We start from the raw sequence: 18,244 nt of genomic DNA, 5'->3' as shown, positions 1-18,244 counted from the left end.
GGGTTCAAATCCGACCTGCTGCCCTTTGCTGCGTGTCATTCCCTGTCTCTCTTCCCCTTTCATGTCTATCTACTTTCTAAATAAAAGGGAAAAAGCCCCAAAAAATTAAATTACAAAAAAAAAAAAAAAATGGGGAAAGAGCTAGGTAGGGCTGGGCAATATATCGATATTATATGGATATTGTGATACGAGAATAGATATCGTCTTAGATTTTGGAAATCGTAATATCGTAAATGGCTTGAGTGGTGTCTTTTCCTGGTTTTAAAGGCTGCATTAGTGATGTCATTTTCTGTGTTACCAGACTGTTCATGTGTCATTGCGAATTGTACATTGTTTAAAAAAAAACAACACATTTGTTAATAACATCATAAACAAAAAAATATAAATATATGCAAAAATCTGTCAACTTGTTGAGCTGCTTGATTGATTGATAACCACATGCCACTTTAATTAACGGCCACTACTTGTCACTACGGTGACAGTATCCATGGTGGCAGAGGCAGCAGTGGTAAGCAGCGGTTACCTGGGAGACACGGAGCTGGCAGGCAATCAGCTCCATCTCCGTCTCATCCATCTTCTGGCTGCTCTCGGCCTTGGAGCTCTCCAGCTGTTTGCTGCGCTTCACCATCGTCTTCACCTCCGACTTCATCTTGCTGATGTAGAGACGCGCCATCGTGAACTCTTCGTCAATCAGACCACTGCTCTCTTGTTGCTGGGAGGGCAGAAGGCAAAGTAACAGTAAATAACATTTTCTTTGAATTGTACTGTATGTGTCTCTTGTAGAGCTGTAACAATTTAAACAATCTGTTTTATTTAAGATTATTTTTTGGGCATTTTTAGACATTTATTTATACAATTCCAAATTTTAACGTACAGTTAATTGTCTCAGAAATAATTGCGATTAACAATATAATTGTCTCTTTAAGTCCAATAAAAAAAAAAAAGTTAACTTTTGAATGAATCCCAGGATAGATCTTTTGGTTATATCACTGTTATGTGACCCAGATTATGTAGTAACACAAGTAAACCACGCCTCTTTATTATCATAAAACGTATGTTTTTCTTTCTACATAAAACTGATAATTACCATCAGTCAAACCCATAGGACCTTAGCTAATGTTAAGCAAATAATTGCAGTTAAACAAAGAAACGGCGATACTTAAAGGAACACGGCGACTTATTGAGACTTTAGCTTATTCACCGTATCCCCCAGAGTTAGATAAATCCATACGTACTTGCTCGCAGCACCTGAGAAGCCCCGTGGTGAGGAGCAGAGAGTAACAACGGTGCTTTTCAGGTGTTGCACTAATCACTCCGCTCAAGTAGCAGTGCTATATATATATATATATATATTAGGGCTGCACGATTATGGCCAAAATGATAATCACGATTATTTTGATCAATATTGAGATCACGATTAATTATCACGATTATTTGTTGATTTTAGCCGAAACAAATTTTATTGTCACATAATTATATAATTATAACTGCTTTTACATCCATATTGTGCTACGTTCCTCCTTTATTGAAGGAGATACCGTGTGAGGAGCGCCATTTCAGCTGTTGTGGCGACCGCTTTCCACACATGCGCTTGTTTGCCGTAAGAAAGATATAGGCAGCGCAATCTCATTCTGTTCACGTTACCGCGCATGTAGCTACCTGGTATCTACCAGAGCTCATGGGCTCACAGGGATTTCTGGTTCATTACAATCCGCTGCCGCTAGCCTCTGATGCCCAAAACCCATAGAGGCAACATAAACATCACTGAATGTCCGCTAGTAAAACACTAATGACAAATTATACAGCGAGGTAATGTTAGCCTACCGTTAGCCACAGTAAACACTAATAACACGTATACATAGCAACACCTTAGTCTACCGTTAGCCACAGTAGTAACTGGATTAAACACGGCAAAAATGCTGACTGCTAAACAGTGTAGTGTGTCTGTATTTCACTGTAGGATTCCAACAGCGGGACGTCCAACAGTCTCTAAAGCTATGAGCAAAAAAAAAAAAACATAAACGCACTATAGTCACTGCTGTTGTCTGAAAAAAAAACAAGACGGGACAAAAAACGTTTTTTACTGGTAAACTGGTAAACATTGTGACCGTTTTATATGATGACCGACTGCTACCTGTTGTGGGATATTTCTCTTACGCCTCTGTCCTGCGTGACATCTGGAGGCGCTGCGGTGCAGGCAGGGAACAGCTCTGATTGGCTCATGGAGACATGTGATCAGACAGTGGTTTATGGAGCGCTAGATTGGCTTTGCAAAAACTGTTCTTTGAAGGGAATGACGCATTTTAAATATCGCTCGATCACGCAAATTTGATCGTGGGAAGCCAAAATCGTGATCGTGATTAAAATTCGATTAATTGTGCAGCCCTAATATATATATATATAGATAGATAACTTTATTGTCCCCGAGGGGCAGTTGGGTTTGCGGCACAATCGCAAGGCACTTTATAACAATACATCAGACATAATACAGACAAATAATAATTATATCAGACACCGACAAACAAAAAATAAAGAATATACATCACACACTACAATACACTATACACCCTTAGGTATGGTCAGACCAGCTGGACGACTAGCTTATTCTGACTGATTTATGGCTTTTATGGCTTGTGGTACGAAAGAAAATTTGTATCTGTTCTTGATCAGAAGGGGTAAGCAAAAACGACGCATCGATGGCAGTAGTTTAAAATGTGATGCCAGGGGGTGTGTGAATATATATATATATATATATATATATATATATATATATATAAGTTATTACTACGTTGGTTGCTACAACAATCTCTTAATGCTTTGGCCCGTGACCCAGTGACAGTGATACCAGGTTTAGCTCACGATCCATCCAAAGTAGACTAAGTTACTGTATGCTACACTGGAAATGCAACGATGCTTCTGTTACATATTCTCTTATTGTAAATGAATGATTTTCTGTCTGAGCAAAATATTCATCGTGACTATATGACCTCCCGGTAACGCTAACTTAGTAATATAGAGTGGGTAATACAGCACCGTAAAGAAAAGAGCTTTATGACAGCAGGTGTGGTAACACTACCGCTCTTGTCCAAAGCAGCCGCTAGAATCAACACAAAGTGAAAGTTACATATAGCCACTTTAAACAGTTGTATGCACATATTAGTTTCTGTATTTATTGTTTGTTTATTTCATATGAATTTTCAATATGTTTATGTAATGAATGCACCAACAACCTAGACAAATTCCTTGTAAGTGTTACTTACTTGTCAATAAATCATTTTCTGATTCTGAATGACAAACACTTAATCTAGCATCAACATTGTTGTTAATTAGTTTACTGTCAAGTGTTAATAATAAGTGATAAGTGATTAATAAGTGATGGACTTATTCATTAATTGACTTTTAGCGCTCCTGGCAACACAGTTTGGCTGACAGTTGATCTCTCAGATGTGCAGTGCACAAAATAGAAATACAAAATATTAGAGACATTACAGGACTAGCATTCTAATGGGTGGAGTGTAGCTCTAGCATAGGGTAAGGTTAAATTCCCACTTGGAACTTCAGTTTTGTAGGCCAGGGGTCTTTTGCCTAAAAAAAGAGACGGAGCAGGGACCCCCTACTACATATATTGTATAAAATTTAGTTGCAAAATAAACTGGGCCTACAATAACGTGTAGGGCGGCCTAAAGCCTATACAATGCATACAATACTAAGCTTTTAAAATAAAATTGTTGCCATGTTCATATATTTATACATCATGTTTAATGTTAAAATGTGGCACAGTGAATCCTTAAGCTGAACTGTATCTGTGGATGGCTACCTTACCTATAGGCCAGTAAGCCTATCATCAATGCTGTGTACATTACAAAAAGATGTATCTTTACTAATAATATGTTGGATTGTTAATGTATATTTTCAGATTTATAAAAAAAAAAAAACATCAATAAGTAATTTGGCGGCCCCCCTGCAGCAACTCTGAGGACCCCCTAGGGGTCCCGGACCCCCTGTTGAAGATCTCTGCTGTTGGCAATTGCCATTTACAAACTAGCGGTACTGTATGTTTCGACAAGAGATACTTGGCCTATCCCTTCTGCTGAGGCTCGGAGTTTAAAATAGATTCTAACTCTCTTAAAAACCCTACAGCTGGGAATACACTAAAAACTGCAAAATGAAACTGTCAGAAAACTGTTGCTGAACACAGAACTATATATATATATGTCAGTATACTCACTTGCTGTTGAAGTGTGTTCATAATAACACCATACAGCAGATGGCTTACTGTTGAGAGGAGACTCACTCTACAGTTGCATGATCATACTTCTCCATAAAACATCAATCTGTTACTAGGTTTGTGGACAACAATTTCAATAATCAGCTGTTTGACATTTTTCAAGCAGAAATGCTGAATGCAGCTTTCCTGTGACTTTTCTGTTTCTTGTGACAATTTGCTGCTTTTCTCTGTTTCATATCTTTGTCAACTTTGGAATTCACAATTTACTGATATCTTATAAAAAACTACAATAATCATAAATAATCATGGGACTGAAATCAACTAGTTCATTAGTTCATCAACAGAAAATGTATTGGCAACTTTTTGTCATTTCTGGAAAAATGCAAGTCACCAGGATTTGCGGCTTTTTCTTGTTTATTTTGATAATAAACTGAATATTTTTGGAGTCTGACAAATAGAATAACGAAGGCACCGTCAGAAAATTGTAAAGGGACATTTTCCACAACTTCTGACATTTTGTAAACTAAATGAATTTACTAAACTAGAAAGGTGCACTCAGTAAGGAGTAGATCTCTGCCAGGTGCGTCTCCCTCTCTCCTCCCAAAACAAAGAGTTGAATCTCACTCAATTGTTACACCTGGTTCCCTTAAAGGAACACAGAGACTTATTGAGACTTTGTCTTATTCCCCGTATCCCCCAGAGTTAGATAAGTCCATACATACCCTTCTCATCTCCGTGCGTATCGTAACTCTGTCTGACGCACCCACCGCTAGCCTAGCTTAGCACAGATCCTGGAGGTAACCGGCTCCATCTAGCCTACTGCTCCCAATAAGTGACAAAATAACGCCAACATTTTCCTATTTACATGTTGTGATTTGTAGAGTCACAGCGTGTACAAATAACAAGGTCACATGAGACACAGCCATCTTCTAACCGTATATAAACTGGGAACTAGATTCTCAGAAGGCGAAGCACTGCTACTTGAGCGGAGTGATTAGCGCAACACCTGAAAAGCACCGTTGTTACTCTCAGCTCCTCACCACGGGGCTTCTCAGGTGCTGCGAGCAAATCACTCCGCCCTAGTAGCAGAGAGTAGCACTGCTTCGCCTTCTGTGCTTATTGGGAGCAGTAGGCTAGTTAGACCCGCTTACCTCCAGGATCTGTGCTAAGCTAGGCTAGCGGTGGGGGTGCCAGACAGAGTTACCACATGCATGGAGATGAGAAGGGTATGTATGGACTTATCTAACTCTGGGGGATACGGGGAATAAGACAAAGTCTCAATAAGTCTCTGTGTTCCTTTATGTGTGATTTAGTCCTGCGGAGGCAGCCTTCTCCGTAGCCTACATAAGTGGCCTGAAGTTTATACATGTGCGTTGGTGTGTGCGTCGATCTCTTTAAGAGAATAGCAGGGCCGGAATGTGTGTGTGTGTGTGTGTGTGTGTGTGTGTGTGTGTGTTGTGCGTGGGGAGTGTGTGTGTGTGTGGTAGAGTGAGTGAGAGGATGACGGTGATTATCTTCAGAGCGTGTGCCAACTCTAGTGCCGACCACGGTGGGAAGGCTATAGCAGGAAAAGTTAACCCTCTCCTTGATTTCATGTTGTATATGGAGAAGGAGAACCAGGACATGAGTCGGGGGGAAATGCGACGCCTTTTGCTATCTGAGTTGTTGTTGATCACTTGCGTTGCCTACCGGCCGGTTAAAGGTCCCATGGCATGAAAATGTCACTTTATGAGGTTTTTTAACATTAATATTATTCCCCCAGCCTGCCTATGGTCCCCAATTGGCTAGAAATGGTGATAGGTGTAAACCGAGCCCTGGGTATCCTGCTCTGCCTTTGAGAAAATGAAAGCTCAGATGGGCCGATCTGGAATCTTGCTTGTTATGAGGTCATAACAAGCAAGGTTACCTCCCCTTTCTCTGCTTTGCCCGTCCAGAGAATTTGGCCCACCCATGGGAGAGAGACATCATGGCTTTCAAACGAGAAAAGTGGCAGTTGGTCAAGGCCACACCCCCACCCTCCACCTTGCCCCGCCCTCTCTCCTCCTCAATAGCTAGAGACATAAAAATGGCACATCCTAAGGAAAGCTCATTGTGGGACTGGCTCTAGTGGCTGTAATTCTGCACCAAGGCTGAATTTCGGGAAAGAGACTTCAGATACAGTATTAGGGGACCACGAAGGTCTATATAAAAGAGACTTCAGATACAGTATTAGGGGACCATGAAGGTCTATATAAAAGAGACTTCAGATACAGTATTAGGGGACCACTAAGGTCTATATAAAAGAGACTTCAGATACAGTATTAGGGGACCACTAAGGTCTATATAAAAGAGACTTCAGATACAGTATTAGGGGACCACTAAGGTCTATATAAAAGAGACTTCAGATACAGTATTAGGGGACCACTAAGGTCTATATAAAAGAGACTTCAGATACAGTATTAAGGGACCACTAAGGTCTATATAAAAGAGACTTCAGATACAGTATTAGGGGACCACTAAGGTCTATATAAAAGAGACTTCAGATACAGTATTAGGGGACCACTAAGGCCTATATAAAAGAGACTTCAGATACAGTATTAGGGGACCACTAAGGTCTATATAAAAGAGACTTCAGATACAGTATTAGGGGACCACTAAGGTCTATATAAAAGAGACTTCAGATACAGTATTAAGGGACCACTAAGGTCTATATAAAAGAGACTTCAGATACAGTATTAAGGGACCACTAAGGTCTATATAAAAGAGACTTCAGATACAGTATTAAGGGACCACTAAGGTCTATATAAAAGAGACTTCAGATACAGTATTAAGGGACCACTAAGGTCTATATAAAAGAGATAAAAGAGACTTCACACCCCCAACCGGCTCGTCAGACACCGCCTACCAAGAGCCTGGGTCTGTCCGAGGTTTCTTCCCAAGAGGGAGTTTTTCCTCGCCACTGTCGCACTGCTTGCTCTTGAGGGAATTACTGGAATTGTTGGAATTGTTGGGGCTTTGTAAATTATAGAGTGTGGTCTAGACCTACTCTATCTGTAAAGTGTCTCGAGATAACTTATGTTATGATTTGATACTATAAATAAAATTGAATTGAATTGAATTGAATAGATACAGTATTAGGGGACCACTAAGGTCTATATAAAAGAGACTTCAGATACAGTATTAGGGGACCACTAAGGTCTATATAAAAGAGACTTCAGATACAGTATTAGGGGACCACTAAGGTCTATATAAAAGAGACTTCAGATACAGTATTAGGGGACCACTAAGTTCTATATAAAAGCATCCAAAGAGCACCATGTCATAGGACCTTTAAGACAACTCACCAGTCAATGACGGTGTAAAATAGAGCTGTTGATAAAATAAGTTTTCAAAAACTGAGGACAGAAAGACAGACACAATCACACACACACACACACACACACACACACACACACACACACACACACACACACACACACACACACACACACACACACACACACACACACACAGACACACACACAGACAGACAGACACACACACACAGACACACAGACACACACACACACACACACACACACACACACACACGACCGCATGATCCCCTCCAGGCAATAATGACCTAAATGACAGATTAACTGACAACAGACATAAATGTTTGCTGCAGCCCTACAGAAATCCTTCCCTAATTTGTTATTATTATTATTATTATTATTGCCTGGATACTTGGCGATGAGGAATGGATTGAAAATGATTCATCCAAAGTGCATACAATTTTAAATTAAAGGAGCATGATGTAAACAGTGGCCTAAAGGACACATGTAAGGCAGACAGCGGATGTTTCAGCTGCTATGGTAATGTCACAAAAATCATTCTTTCAACAGGCCATGGTTGCTATGCCAATGTGTGAAAATGACTCTTAGTTTCTAGTATATTTCTGAATTTGAAACGTTTGAACGTCATTTGAAAGTGCAGCTGGTAACCTTAATGTCATTGCTCCCCACGGCGATGCCGATCTCGGCCAGGTCTTTGAGTAGTGATGACATCATCTCAGTGAACCTCTTCTTCTGGTGGATGGTCATCTCCTTCAGCTTCTGGAGCTCAGAGTCAATGGAGGCCAAGGAGCTCTGGTGGGGGATGGGAACATAAATAAATACCCACCTGACAAGCTGATCCTGTGGAAACGGTGCTATCATTTCCAATGGATTCCAGGGCTCCAGACTTACGTTTTCTACTAGGAGCACTGTAGCCCATAACTGAACATTTTAGGGGCACAGGCAGAGAATTAAGGGGCGCACACCTTAAAATGATGTGCACCGGAATTTTTTCACATTTACCCCATTGTAACTGTATTTCTGATAAATGCTTTGGTGATAAATACAGAAACTGTAACTGCCGGAAACAGTGTGTTCTTGCCTTTTTCGCCACAACCTCTTCTGACTCCAACTCTGCTGCTGTGAAGGGCCTGGCTCTGGTACAGGAGCAGCCGTGGATGGAAAAAAAATGCTCAGCGGTTCGTTTCGCCACGGCTGATTTTTACGGACGATGAGGGCGACGCCGCGGAAGAGGGTGTAGATTAGGACTGCACAATATATCGGTTTTCTTTAATCATCATCGCAATATCAACTTGCGCAATGGACATATCTCGAAAGGCTGCCAATATCGCAAAAGGCACTCAGCGATGTTTTGTGTTGGTCGAAAGAAAATTTCAGCAGAAAACTGCCCTTTAAAATGTAACTGTCATTTTTTTTTAGTGGTGCCTTTTCATGTTCAGTTCAATTTGTTAAATTAAATGTTGGAAATGATTTCCTTTTGTTTGTTTTCAACAAATTGTTTTCAAATCCAACGAGCAATTTGTTGTGTTTTAGCAGAATACTGAAAGCAGCAGAATGACAGAACTGAGTACATTTTAATAGCTGTTTATTTATCGCAAGTATTGTCATTAATGCAATATTCAACAACGTTATCGCATATTTTCATCATATTGTGCAGCCCCCGTGTAGATCACTTTACCCACGCATTTGACTTATCACTCACGGACCCTCCCTCTCACACACACATTGGTCAACTCTGGCAGACTTGCTCCCTCCTTGTTTTTCCAACATGAAATAAAAAGAAATAGATTGCACATGTAAAAATGTAGTTGTAAAAAGTACTCGCACTGTCTCAAAAAATGGTCGCAAAATGCGACCATTTGGTGGCAGTCTGGAGCCCTGGATTCAGATGTAAAAAATGAAAAAGTACCGATTTCTCGTTCAGCTCCTCACTGAGAGCCTCAAACTCTTGCGCCTTGTCCTCGACTTCCTGACTCTTGAGGTCATAGTTGAGAGCCAGCTCCTCCAGGGCCTGCAGCACCTCCTTCACCTCCTCCTTGGAGGCTTCGTTCTCCGACAGCAGCCGGTTGAGTTCCGTCTGCAGGGTGTCATGGTCCCGGCGGGAGGACGCTAAGAGCTACGGGTGAGGATAGGGAGGGAAGAAGAAGACAGTTGATGCTCAGCCTAGGAAGGGAAGAGTGGAGGTGAAATGGGAGTCAAGTTCATAACAGGATCTACAAAATACATTTCTTTACCAGGATTTTATGTTGATAAGGTGGCTTACACTTACTGCACAAATTCTTACGACTATGTTGTGTTGTATAACGGGCAGAGTGCAATTGTGTTTGCTAGTGGCAGTCTCTGCATGCAAGATGAACATGTCCATGCAGAGTGATGCAACAGTCTGTGTCTGTGTACTTTATGTATGTATACTATGGTGTGTTGAATTCTTTAAACCAGGGGTCTTCATTTTAAGCCAAGGACCCCTTAACAGAAAGAGAGACGGAGCAGGGACCCCCTACTACATATATTGTATAAAATTGAGTTGCCTACAAAAAAATAGTAGGGCGGCCTAAAGACTTTATACATACCTTTTTAGTGCATAGAATACTAAGCTATTAAAATAATAATTGTTGTCATGATTTTATACATCATCTTTTACTGTTAAACATACATGTGGCACAGTGAAGCCTTAGGATGAACTGTATCTGTGGATGGCTACCTTAGTGACTACCTTACCTTAATATTATAGGCCAGTAAGACTATCATCAATGTTTTTCCACCATATAGGCGGATTTTTATTTGCTAATACTATGTTGGATTCATGCTAAGGGCCAGGTAGACTATCATCAATGGTTTTTTTTTCACAAACAGTCTGATTAATATTTCATGGTTCATGTTAAGACAGTACCTCGGAGGACCCCCTGTCAAAGATCTCTGCTTTAAACAGCAAGATATTGTTTGTTTGTCCAAGACAAATTTCCCTCGGGACAATAAAATCTTATCTTATCTTATTTCTGTAGCTAAAAACAACGTATGTGTTCAGTCTGGAAGTATCCACTGTTGCTTTCCCGTGGTGAGTTCCAGTCTGACCTCTCCTGCTGGGCTACTAATGGCCTGCTATCAGCTGTCAGACTGGGTCTGTGCTAACAGGAACGGCTGGAGGGCTGAGACGCAGTGGGGAAGGGAAGGGAGGGGAGAGGGTGAGGGAGGAGTAGTGTCACCTCCTCCTGGTCCAACATCTGTTGCTTCAGCGACTCCATCATTTGAGACTGCTGGTTGATCTCATCGTCCTAGTGGAAGGGGAGGATGGTGGTGGTGGGGGTGGGGTGGGGGGAAGAGAAATATAACATATTTCTTTTATTTCCACGACAGCCACAGGCAATACTGAACAGCAGCCAATCACGCCATCTGCTGGCCAATAGAAATACTTCATGTAAGAAGGACCAAAGGAAGTTAATGATAACAATAATGGCAACATTTAAATAACAAATTAGCAAATGGTATGCATAATATGACACCTTAACATTATATTGTTTATAGTAATAAAATATTTGCATTATTTATATTTTTCTTGAAATATTGTAACTTTACTCTCAATAAATTAGGACTATTCTCCAAATTGAAAACAGATTATATATATATATATATATATATATATATATATACACACAGTTATATTTGAATGTGCAGAACGTTTTGAACATGAGCAGAAACCTTTTGAAATAAATAAGGACAAAGTTGATCAGGAGAATACATATTTGAAAGCAGTACAGAATGCCTGAGAGCCTGTATTATTTTGTGTTTTCCTTTACATAAATAAAGTGTTACATTTCTACCCTAAAATTGGTGCAGAAAGGTTTATCAGAATATTTCCTGGTGGAGGACCCCCGGACAACCCGCTTAATATGTGTCCCCACAAATGCTGTAACAAAACCTACGCCATTGCATTAATACCATTAACATCCCACCGAGAACCGTTTATTTGAATTCATTCATTCATTTTTATCTGCCTGTACTGGTCCCTAAAATATAGCCTATAGTCATAGTGAGAAACCAGGACATACACTGGATAGATGTATGTCATGGGCAGCCTAATAACACATTACTACCACAGTATATTGACGTTCATACTTAACTTTATGTTATTATATGTGGCATTGTGGTGACGGATTCATTACAGGGAAGTCACATCTTATACTTCAGGAGCTCTGTTATTAACTCATAATGCATTATTGTACCAGACGTTGTGACAGTGAGAAAGACTCACTGTCACATTTCCAGGTGGTCACAGTGTGATTAGTTGTTACCACTTGGGATCAATAACAGTTTTCTGAATTGATCAATGACACCACAGGCTTGAACACTTCAGTGTGTCAGTACACCGATACAAGTATGCTAGGTGTGCGTGTACAACAAGCATGTGCAAAAGAGAGACCATATATATTTGTATACAACACTTTCCTCACCTTGTCATCCATCTCTTTGTATAGCTTGGCCATTTCTGCAACATACTTCTCTTTCTCTGCATCTGTGAGTTGGACTCCAGGGAGGGTGCTGAGGGCAGGTGTGGGTGCTGTCTTATCGTTGCTGAGCGCACTGTCCAGGGCCTGGACCTCCGCTTTGGCCTTTTCTTTATCAAACTGATCCTCCACTGGCACACTCTCTCCTGCAGGGGGCAGCAGCAAAAGGGACATCAGCTCCAGTCTCTCTGGGTGTCTGTCACGAGGGGGTAAGCGAGCCTCCACAAAGCGTAGCTCCTATGGAGCCATTTTATTGCTATCAAGCCATCACCTCCCGTTAGCATCCCATTGACTCCCATTCATTTTGGCGTCAATTTGACAGCGAATAACTTTACATCTGAAGCGTGTAAAGACTCTATTTGTCCACTGTTTATTTCTAAAGAAACACGACAATGTATAAAAGGCTCCATTACCTTGTACCTCACGTTATGGCTCCGTAGCAGACGCTTTTGTAAAAATAGGCTAACGATTGAGTCATAACCACGAGACTTACTGTCACATAGTAGACAAATTACCGTATAGTACAGAAGAAGCTTGCAGGCAGTTTGGACTTACATTAGCTGTTTAAGTTTAATTACTAATGTTAACTAGCATTTTAGTTAGCAATAATTAGCCTGTGCCTATGTTATCTCCTTACATATACCTACGCTCTCCGTCTCTGTAAGATTAGGAATGATTGAGATTTCTCTTGGCACAGCTACCAGAAGACTTCACACTTTCAGACAGGTTGCTCACGTCACATCTACGTCTTCAAGCTCAGTTGGAGGCTGCTCAGTAACGCTCAGCCAGCACCGGGAAAGTGCTTCTAATATCCTTCACTGGTCTCCGTGGAAAACAACGGCGTCACTTTGTCTACTTCTTTAACTGTCTATGGTCTTTCACCCCTTTTCGACCAACGCAAACCTAGTCTATATGAATGAAGTTCCACTTCCGGGATGGTGTCAAGTGTACAGTCCAATGTCATAATGCAGCATATGTAGCAGGGCTGAACGATTAATCGAAAGAATGCGATTAGCAAATCGTGAAGATCAATCGAATGTGAATTGATTGGGTGTAACATTTGGTTTGACATGTATTATACCTCTTTTTGTTATTATATTTACTGTTTTTTTCACAAGATAAATGCTGCAATAATGTTACACAGATTGTTAACATAAATATCCTATTTTCTGTGGATTTTTCATTTATTTTGTATAACTTTATTTAACATTATGGTAGAAGGTGCAATATGTAGATGCTGCTGTTGAATGGAGGCAGATCAGACATTTCACTTCACAGAAAGTACTGATATTTTTTATTGGAATTGTTTTTTATTATTCTAACTTTAGTTCTCATCCTACATAAGAATATAGAGCACTTTTGATGATGTCTCATGTTATAACGTTCTAAGATCTGTTACACAGTGAATATTGAACTTTAGCTAAACTTTAAGAAAATAATATTTGCAAATTGAATTCGCAATATCTGGCAGAAAAATCAGTTAGATTTAAATCGTTCAGCCCTAATATGGAGATATATAAAACATTGAGATGTTATTGGACGATAGTCCTCACCACTCCTCCAGCGGTTGAGCTCGGCCTCCAGCCAGGTGACGGTGTTTTTCAGCGTCTTGTTCTTCTCCTTCTCTTTCTCCCACTTTTTCTTCCACTGCTCTGCAGTCAGCTCCACATTCAGACTCACCGTGTTCTTGATGGTCTTTGCCCTGGTGAGACAGGAAGCTAACATCACCAGCCCAGCCACGTAGAGACTGCTTTCACTGCAGAACACACTGAACAGGCTGCCGTTTCGCAGTCTCTTTTCCCTCATTACCAGGCTCATTCACATCCCTGAGTGATGTTACAGATAGCATACCCTAACCCCTGTAGCTGTCAAATGTCAATTCTTTTTTGGTGTGTAAATGTTTGTATTATCACTATTATTATAACTAATTCTATTTTTTTCTATTTCTTATAATACTTTCTGAATATTTTTCTCCTATGTCTATTTAATGTGTATTTGTGTTATTCTGATGATGTGTGTACATTTTTTGTCTTTTGAGCTGCTGTAGCACAGGAGTTTCCCCAGTGTGGGATTAATAAAGTCTATCTTATCTTATCTAAACTAGCCAACAATATAACGTCTACAAGTCCAGCTGAGATGATGAGACCATTAAACACACAGCTGGTTGGATCCTTTACACACACTACAATGGGAGGAGAGTTCTGCATCAAGCACTTTTACTTGTAATACTTTAAGTACATTTTCCTGATGATACTTACGTACTTTTACTTAAAGCTCCATTGTGTAAGAATTTCATCTAGCGGTGAAATTGTATATGACAACCAACTGAATATTACTTTCTAGCCCCTCCCCCCCGTTCTAACTCTTAGGCTGGCCGTACTATTCCAAGAGGTACGACTTCGTCCATGAGTGTTCCTTCCAGTGTAATAAGAGTTTAGTACATTATTTTAGTACCATTTCATTGCTAACATCAGCTATCCTAGGTTCCCAAACATATGCAAGCTAATGTTAGTAAAGTATCAGTGCTATTGTTATTCTGTATATTGTACGAGATTAATAGTGTAAGGCAATGTTTACAGCATAGGAGAGAAGCTATGGAGGTTTGTGTTTTTAATATATTTCTCTGGGCAGTAAGAACAATTATGTGAATGAAACCGAAATGAGCTCTTAGTATCTCCATCAGTTACACGCAGCTGTTGTAGCTGTAGCTGCACATGACGTCTGCCAGGGAAATCACAACACATATGATTACGTTTATATTATAAGGTAGACAATCCTTTTCATCACTGATGTGAGGAAAAGTATCCTAGACATCGTTCTAGCGTTATGCACAACCATGTTATAGTTAGCCAAGCAACTATGAAACTTGGAATTTACACCAATAGGCAGAATTACCTGTTGAGAAGAAAGCAGACAACTTCGGCGTCCCTTTTAAAATCCTTTTAAAAACCTCCTTGTGAGCTCTTTCCATCTTGGAAAAGCCACTCCAATATTAACTCTGGTCTTGTTGCTTTGCCTGTCGCGTTGTCGTTTTAATTCTCTTTTTAACTTCCTTGGCGACTCCGTTACATGTCCTAGAGAATAGTCGTGATTCTCCATCTTCAACAGGCTTTCAAATCTGCCGGCAGTCGCTGAGTAATATTCTCCCCCTGCCTGGCATTCATTCATTCATTCATTACGGTGCCACTGAGAGTAAAAGCGCGAAATGCGGCGGTTATGTCCCTCTTTGGCTAATGTATTTTAAAGATGGAGGTGAAACATGGCGGCCGTCATTTGAGCGACTCGCTCGTATGTATTCTGAATGATTCTGGATGGCAGATTCTACGCATAAACATGAATGAGCACATATTTGTGAAAGAACAAAGGTTTTTCTTGCCAAGAATCAACTCAAGAAATGGAGCTTTAAGTAACATTTTCAATGCATGACTTTTACTTGTTTGTTTTTTTACTTGAGTATTTTTACAGTGTGGTATGAGTATTTTTAAATGTTTCTGAAACTGTGTAATATTCCATCTGATAATCATAAATGACCTGTAACAGGAAATGAGACTAACAGTGAAAAGACCGCTAGTTTTATATAGTTATCATAATGTCTCTGCCCTGGTCTGATTTTTCCTGCGAAGTCACAGAGTGATTTAGGGCAGGTAGACGGAGCTACAGTAACACATTCTGAAGGGTCACAGATTTCTTTGGAACACCAGAAAAGCCTGTGTTAGTGTATGCCAGGTTAGCGGAGTCAGGTAAAAGGTAGCAGGAGAGTTCTTTATATAGGCCTAATTGTTTTCTAATGTTATTCTAGAAGTTATCTGTTGTAATTATGGCTGATACTGGGGCAGGACCATCACAGGAAAGAAGGAAATTAAACGAAGAACAACTAAAAGCTAAAAGGGAATTGTAAATGATTCAAAACCCACCCAGAATTGGCCCTCAGATATGTAATATGTCTAGTTCATTCATAAAACTAGTACAGAGCCCGTTGAAAATGTGCCTGTTTGGAACGAGCCGATTGCTTGGCCTGTGGTATTGCTGCTTGTAGAATTATTCAAAACCAAATTGTACCCCAAAATTACTTACATAAGGACCCCAAACCACTTCATATGCAACTCCACTGTATAGGCTGCTATATTGACTTACTGATTTGCCTGACAGTGAACGTTGCAGATTGAGTGTCACAGAATTTGGCGAAGGTAATGTTATTAGTGTTATAAGTTAGCAGTAGACTTAATTAATCCGACCCAGGAAGAGTCTGATGAAAAATGATGTGTCTGCCCGGTCCAGCTCTGAGATAGTCTGGCATTGCACAGCGCTCTGATGGAATAATCTCTGATATTACGTTATGTTCTGCTGTCTGTTTAGAATTGGTGAATTTACAGTTTACAGCTTTACTTAATACGATATAGTGTCTGGATTTTATTTGATATTTAGTGTCGGCAAAATGGCTTTTTATTGAGTTTCCTCTTAGCGAAATAATAGACACGGAAAAGCATAGGGCCTTTTTTTCGCCAACCTTATTCCACACAACAGTTGCGATGTTCCGTTAAGCTATCCGCTCGTGCTCCAGGAAAGTGAAGAAAAGTTAGTTTGGTATATCCAGGAATCATGTAACGTTGGAAGAAGGAAAAGAGTCAAACGCTGTTGTAAAGCGTTCTGCATGTGGCGTCTGCGTGTGATGTGCTGGTTACCTTCCGCCCAAACACGGACACACATACATACATACAGATACATCTCACTTTATTAGATAGATAACTTTAGTCTGAGCGATGTGGTTGTACGTCAGTAGCCGACATTTAATGACCTCCCCGTTCTATTTAGAGCAGACATTTTATTCCTTTTAGTCCGTGTTTGTGTTCCCCTACTATTTTCTTTCCCCTTGTCCCCCTGTAACATTACTTGTGTAAAGCGTCCGTGGGTTTCATGAAATGCGCTATATGAATCTAAGATATTACTACGTTGGTTGCTACAACAATCTCTTAATGCTTTGGCCCGTGACCCAGTGACAGTGATACCTGGTTTATCTCACGATCCATCCAAAGTAGACTAAGTTACTGTATGCTACACTGGAAATGCAACGATGCTTCTGTTACGTATTCTCTTATTGTAAATGAATGATTTTCTGTCTGAGCAAAATTCATCGGGACTATATGACCTCCCGGTAACGCTAACTCGGTAATATACAGTGGGTAATACAGCACCGTAAAGAAAACAGTCCCTCCAGAAAAACGTGATTATGCGATCGCATAATTCATTGCATAATCAGCCAAAGTCCGCATATTTATGTGGGGGCCGCATTTTTTCAAATACGCCGCACTTTCGGTGCATAAATTGCCGATTTCCACGCAAAATATGCGGGGCTTGCATGATTTCATGATCCCCGCATTTTCGTTGCAAAAAAGTCACATATATCTTTCATTTTCCCATTGCCATGTGAACGTTATGAAGTGACATAATAAAGCTGACTTGACTTAATTACGCGACATGAACATCATTGAAAAAAGCAGGGTGCTGGGGGAATCACTTTTGTTCTCTTTTTCATCAAACCGCAATTTTTGCAAGTTCCTGCAATTTCATTGCATAAAATTGCATAAATATCCCGCATAGTCCATCGCATTTTTTAAGAAAACGTGCCGCAGAATCAAGGATTTTTGCCCGCAACAATCACAAAAAAACAAATTTTTCTGGAAGGACTGAGAAAAGAGCTTTATGACAGCAGGTGTGGTAAAAACACTACCACTTTTGTCCAAAGCGGCCGCTAGAATCAACACAAAGTGAAAGATCTGAATACTTTCACCACTGCAAGAATGTGAATGTTTGACATAAGAACAACTGTGGTCCTGGCACACAGATGGGAATGATACATTTTCATCATTAAGGTTTAAAGAATAGTTTGACATTTTGGGAATATTTGCTTTCTTGCCTAGAAGATCGATACCACTCTTATGACTGGATGCTACATACAAAGTTACAGCCAGCCGTGCATTAGCTTAGCTTAGCACAACAAGACAGGAAGCTGGGAGAAACAGAATGCCTGGCTAGTCTTTAAAAGCAGAGCGGGTTATCCTCCTCTGTGATCACTAATCCCTGGTACTCACTTGTGCAGCAAGAAGAACATGATCCCACACTGAACAGGCCAATTGTGGAAACCTCTGCAGCGGTGGGCAAGGTTTTTAGGTATTTATCTATGTGCCTGGTAATTTCAGGAA

At 40.3% G+C, this 18,244-nt stretch overlaps 1 protein-coding gene across 2 annotated transcripts in view; it reads right to left on the bottom strand.

Moving 5' to 3' along the window:
* Positions 1-18,244, bottom strand: part of LOC120552716 (kinesin-1 heavy chain-like) — a 48,053-nt gene that overhangs the window by 15,125 nt on the left and 14,684 nt on the right. For both annotated transcript variants that reach the window (XM_039790939.1, XM_039790940.1), the window contains exons 11-16: positions 13,598-13,746; positions 11,991-12,190; positions 10,746-10,814; positions 9,452-9,658; positions 8,191-8,334; positions 524-712 (exon numbers count right to left, since the gene is read on the bottom strand). In XM_039790939.1, the coding sequence (XP_039646873.1) occupies positions 524-712; positions 8,191-8,334; positions 9,452-9,658; positions 10,746-10,814; positions 11,991-12,190; positions 13,598-13,746 (958 nt within the window). The remainder of the gene's footprint in view (positions 1-523; positions 713-8,190; positions 8,335-9,451; positions 9,659-10,745; positions 10,815-11,990; positions 12,191-13,597; positions 13,747-18,244) is intronic.

Source organism: Perca fluviatilis, chromosome 22, assembly GCF_010015445.1.
Source record: "Perca fluviatilis chromosome 22, GENO_Pfluv_1.0, whole genome shotgun sequence".
Taxonomy (NCBI): Eukaryota; Metazoa; Chordata; class Actinopteri; order Perciformes; family Percidae; genus Perca; species Perca fluviatilis.
The sequence above is the reverse complement of the archived record's forward strand: the minus strand, read 5'-3'. Positions and strand labels throughout refer to the sequence as shown.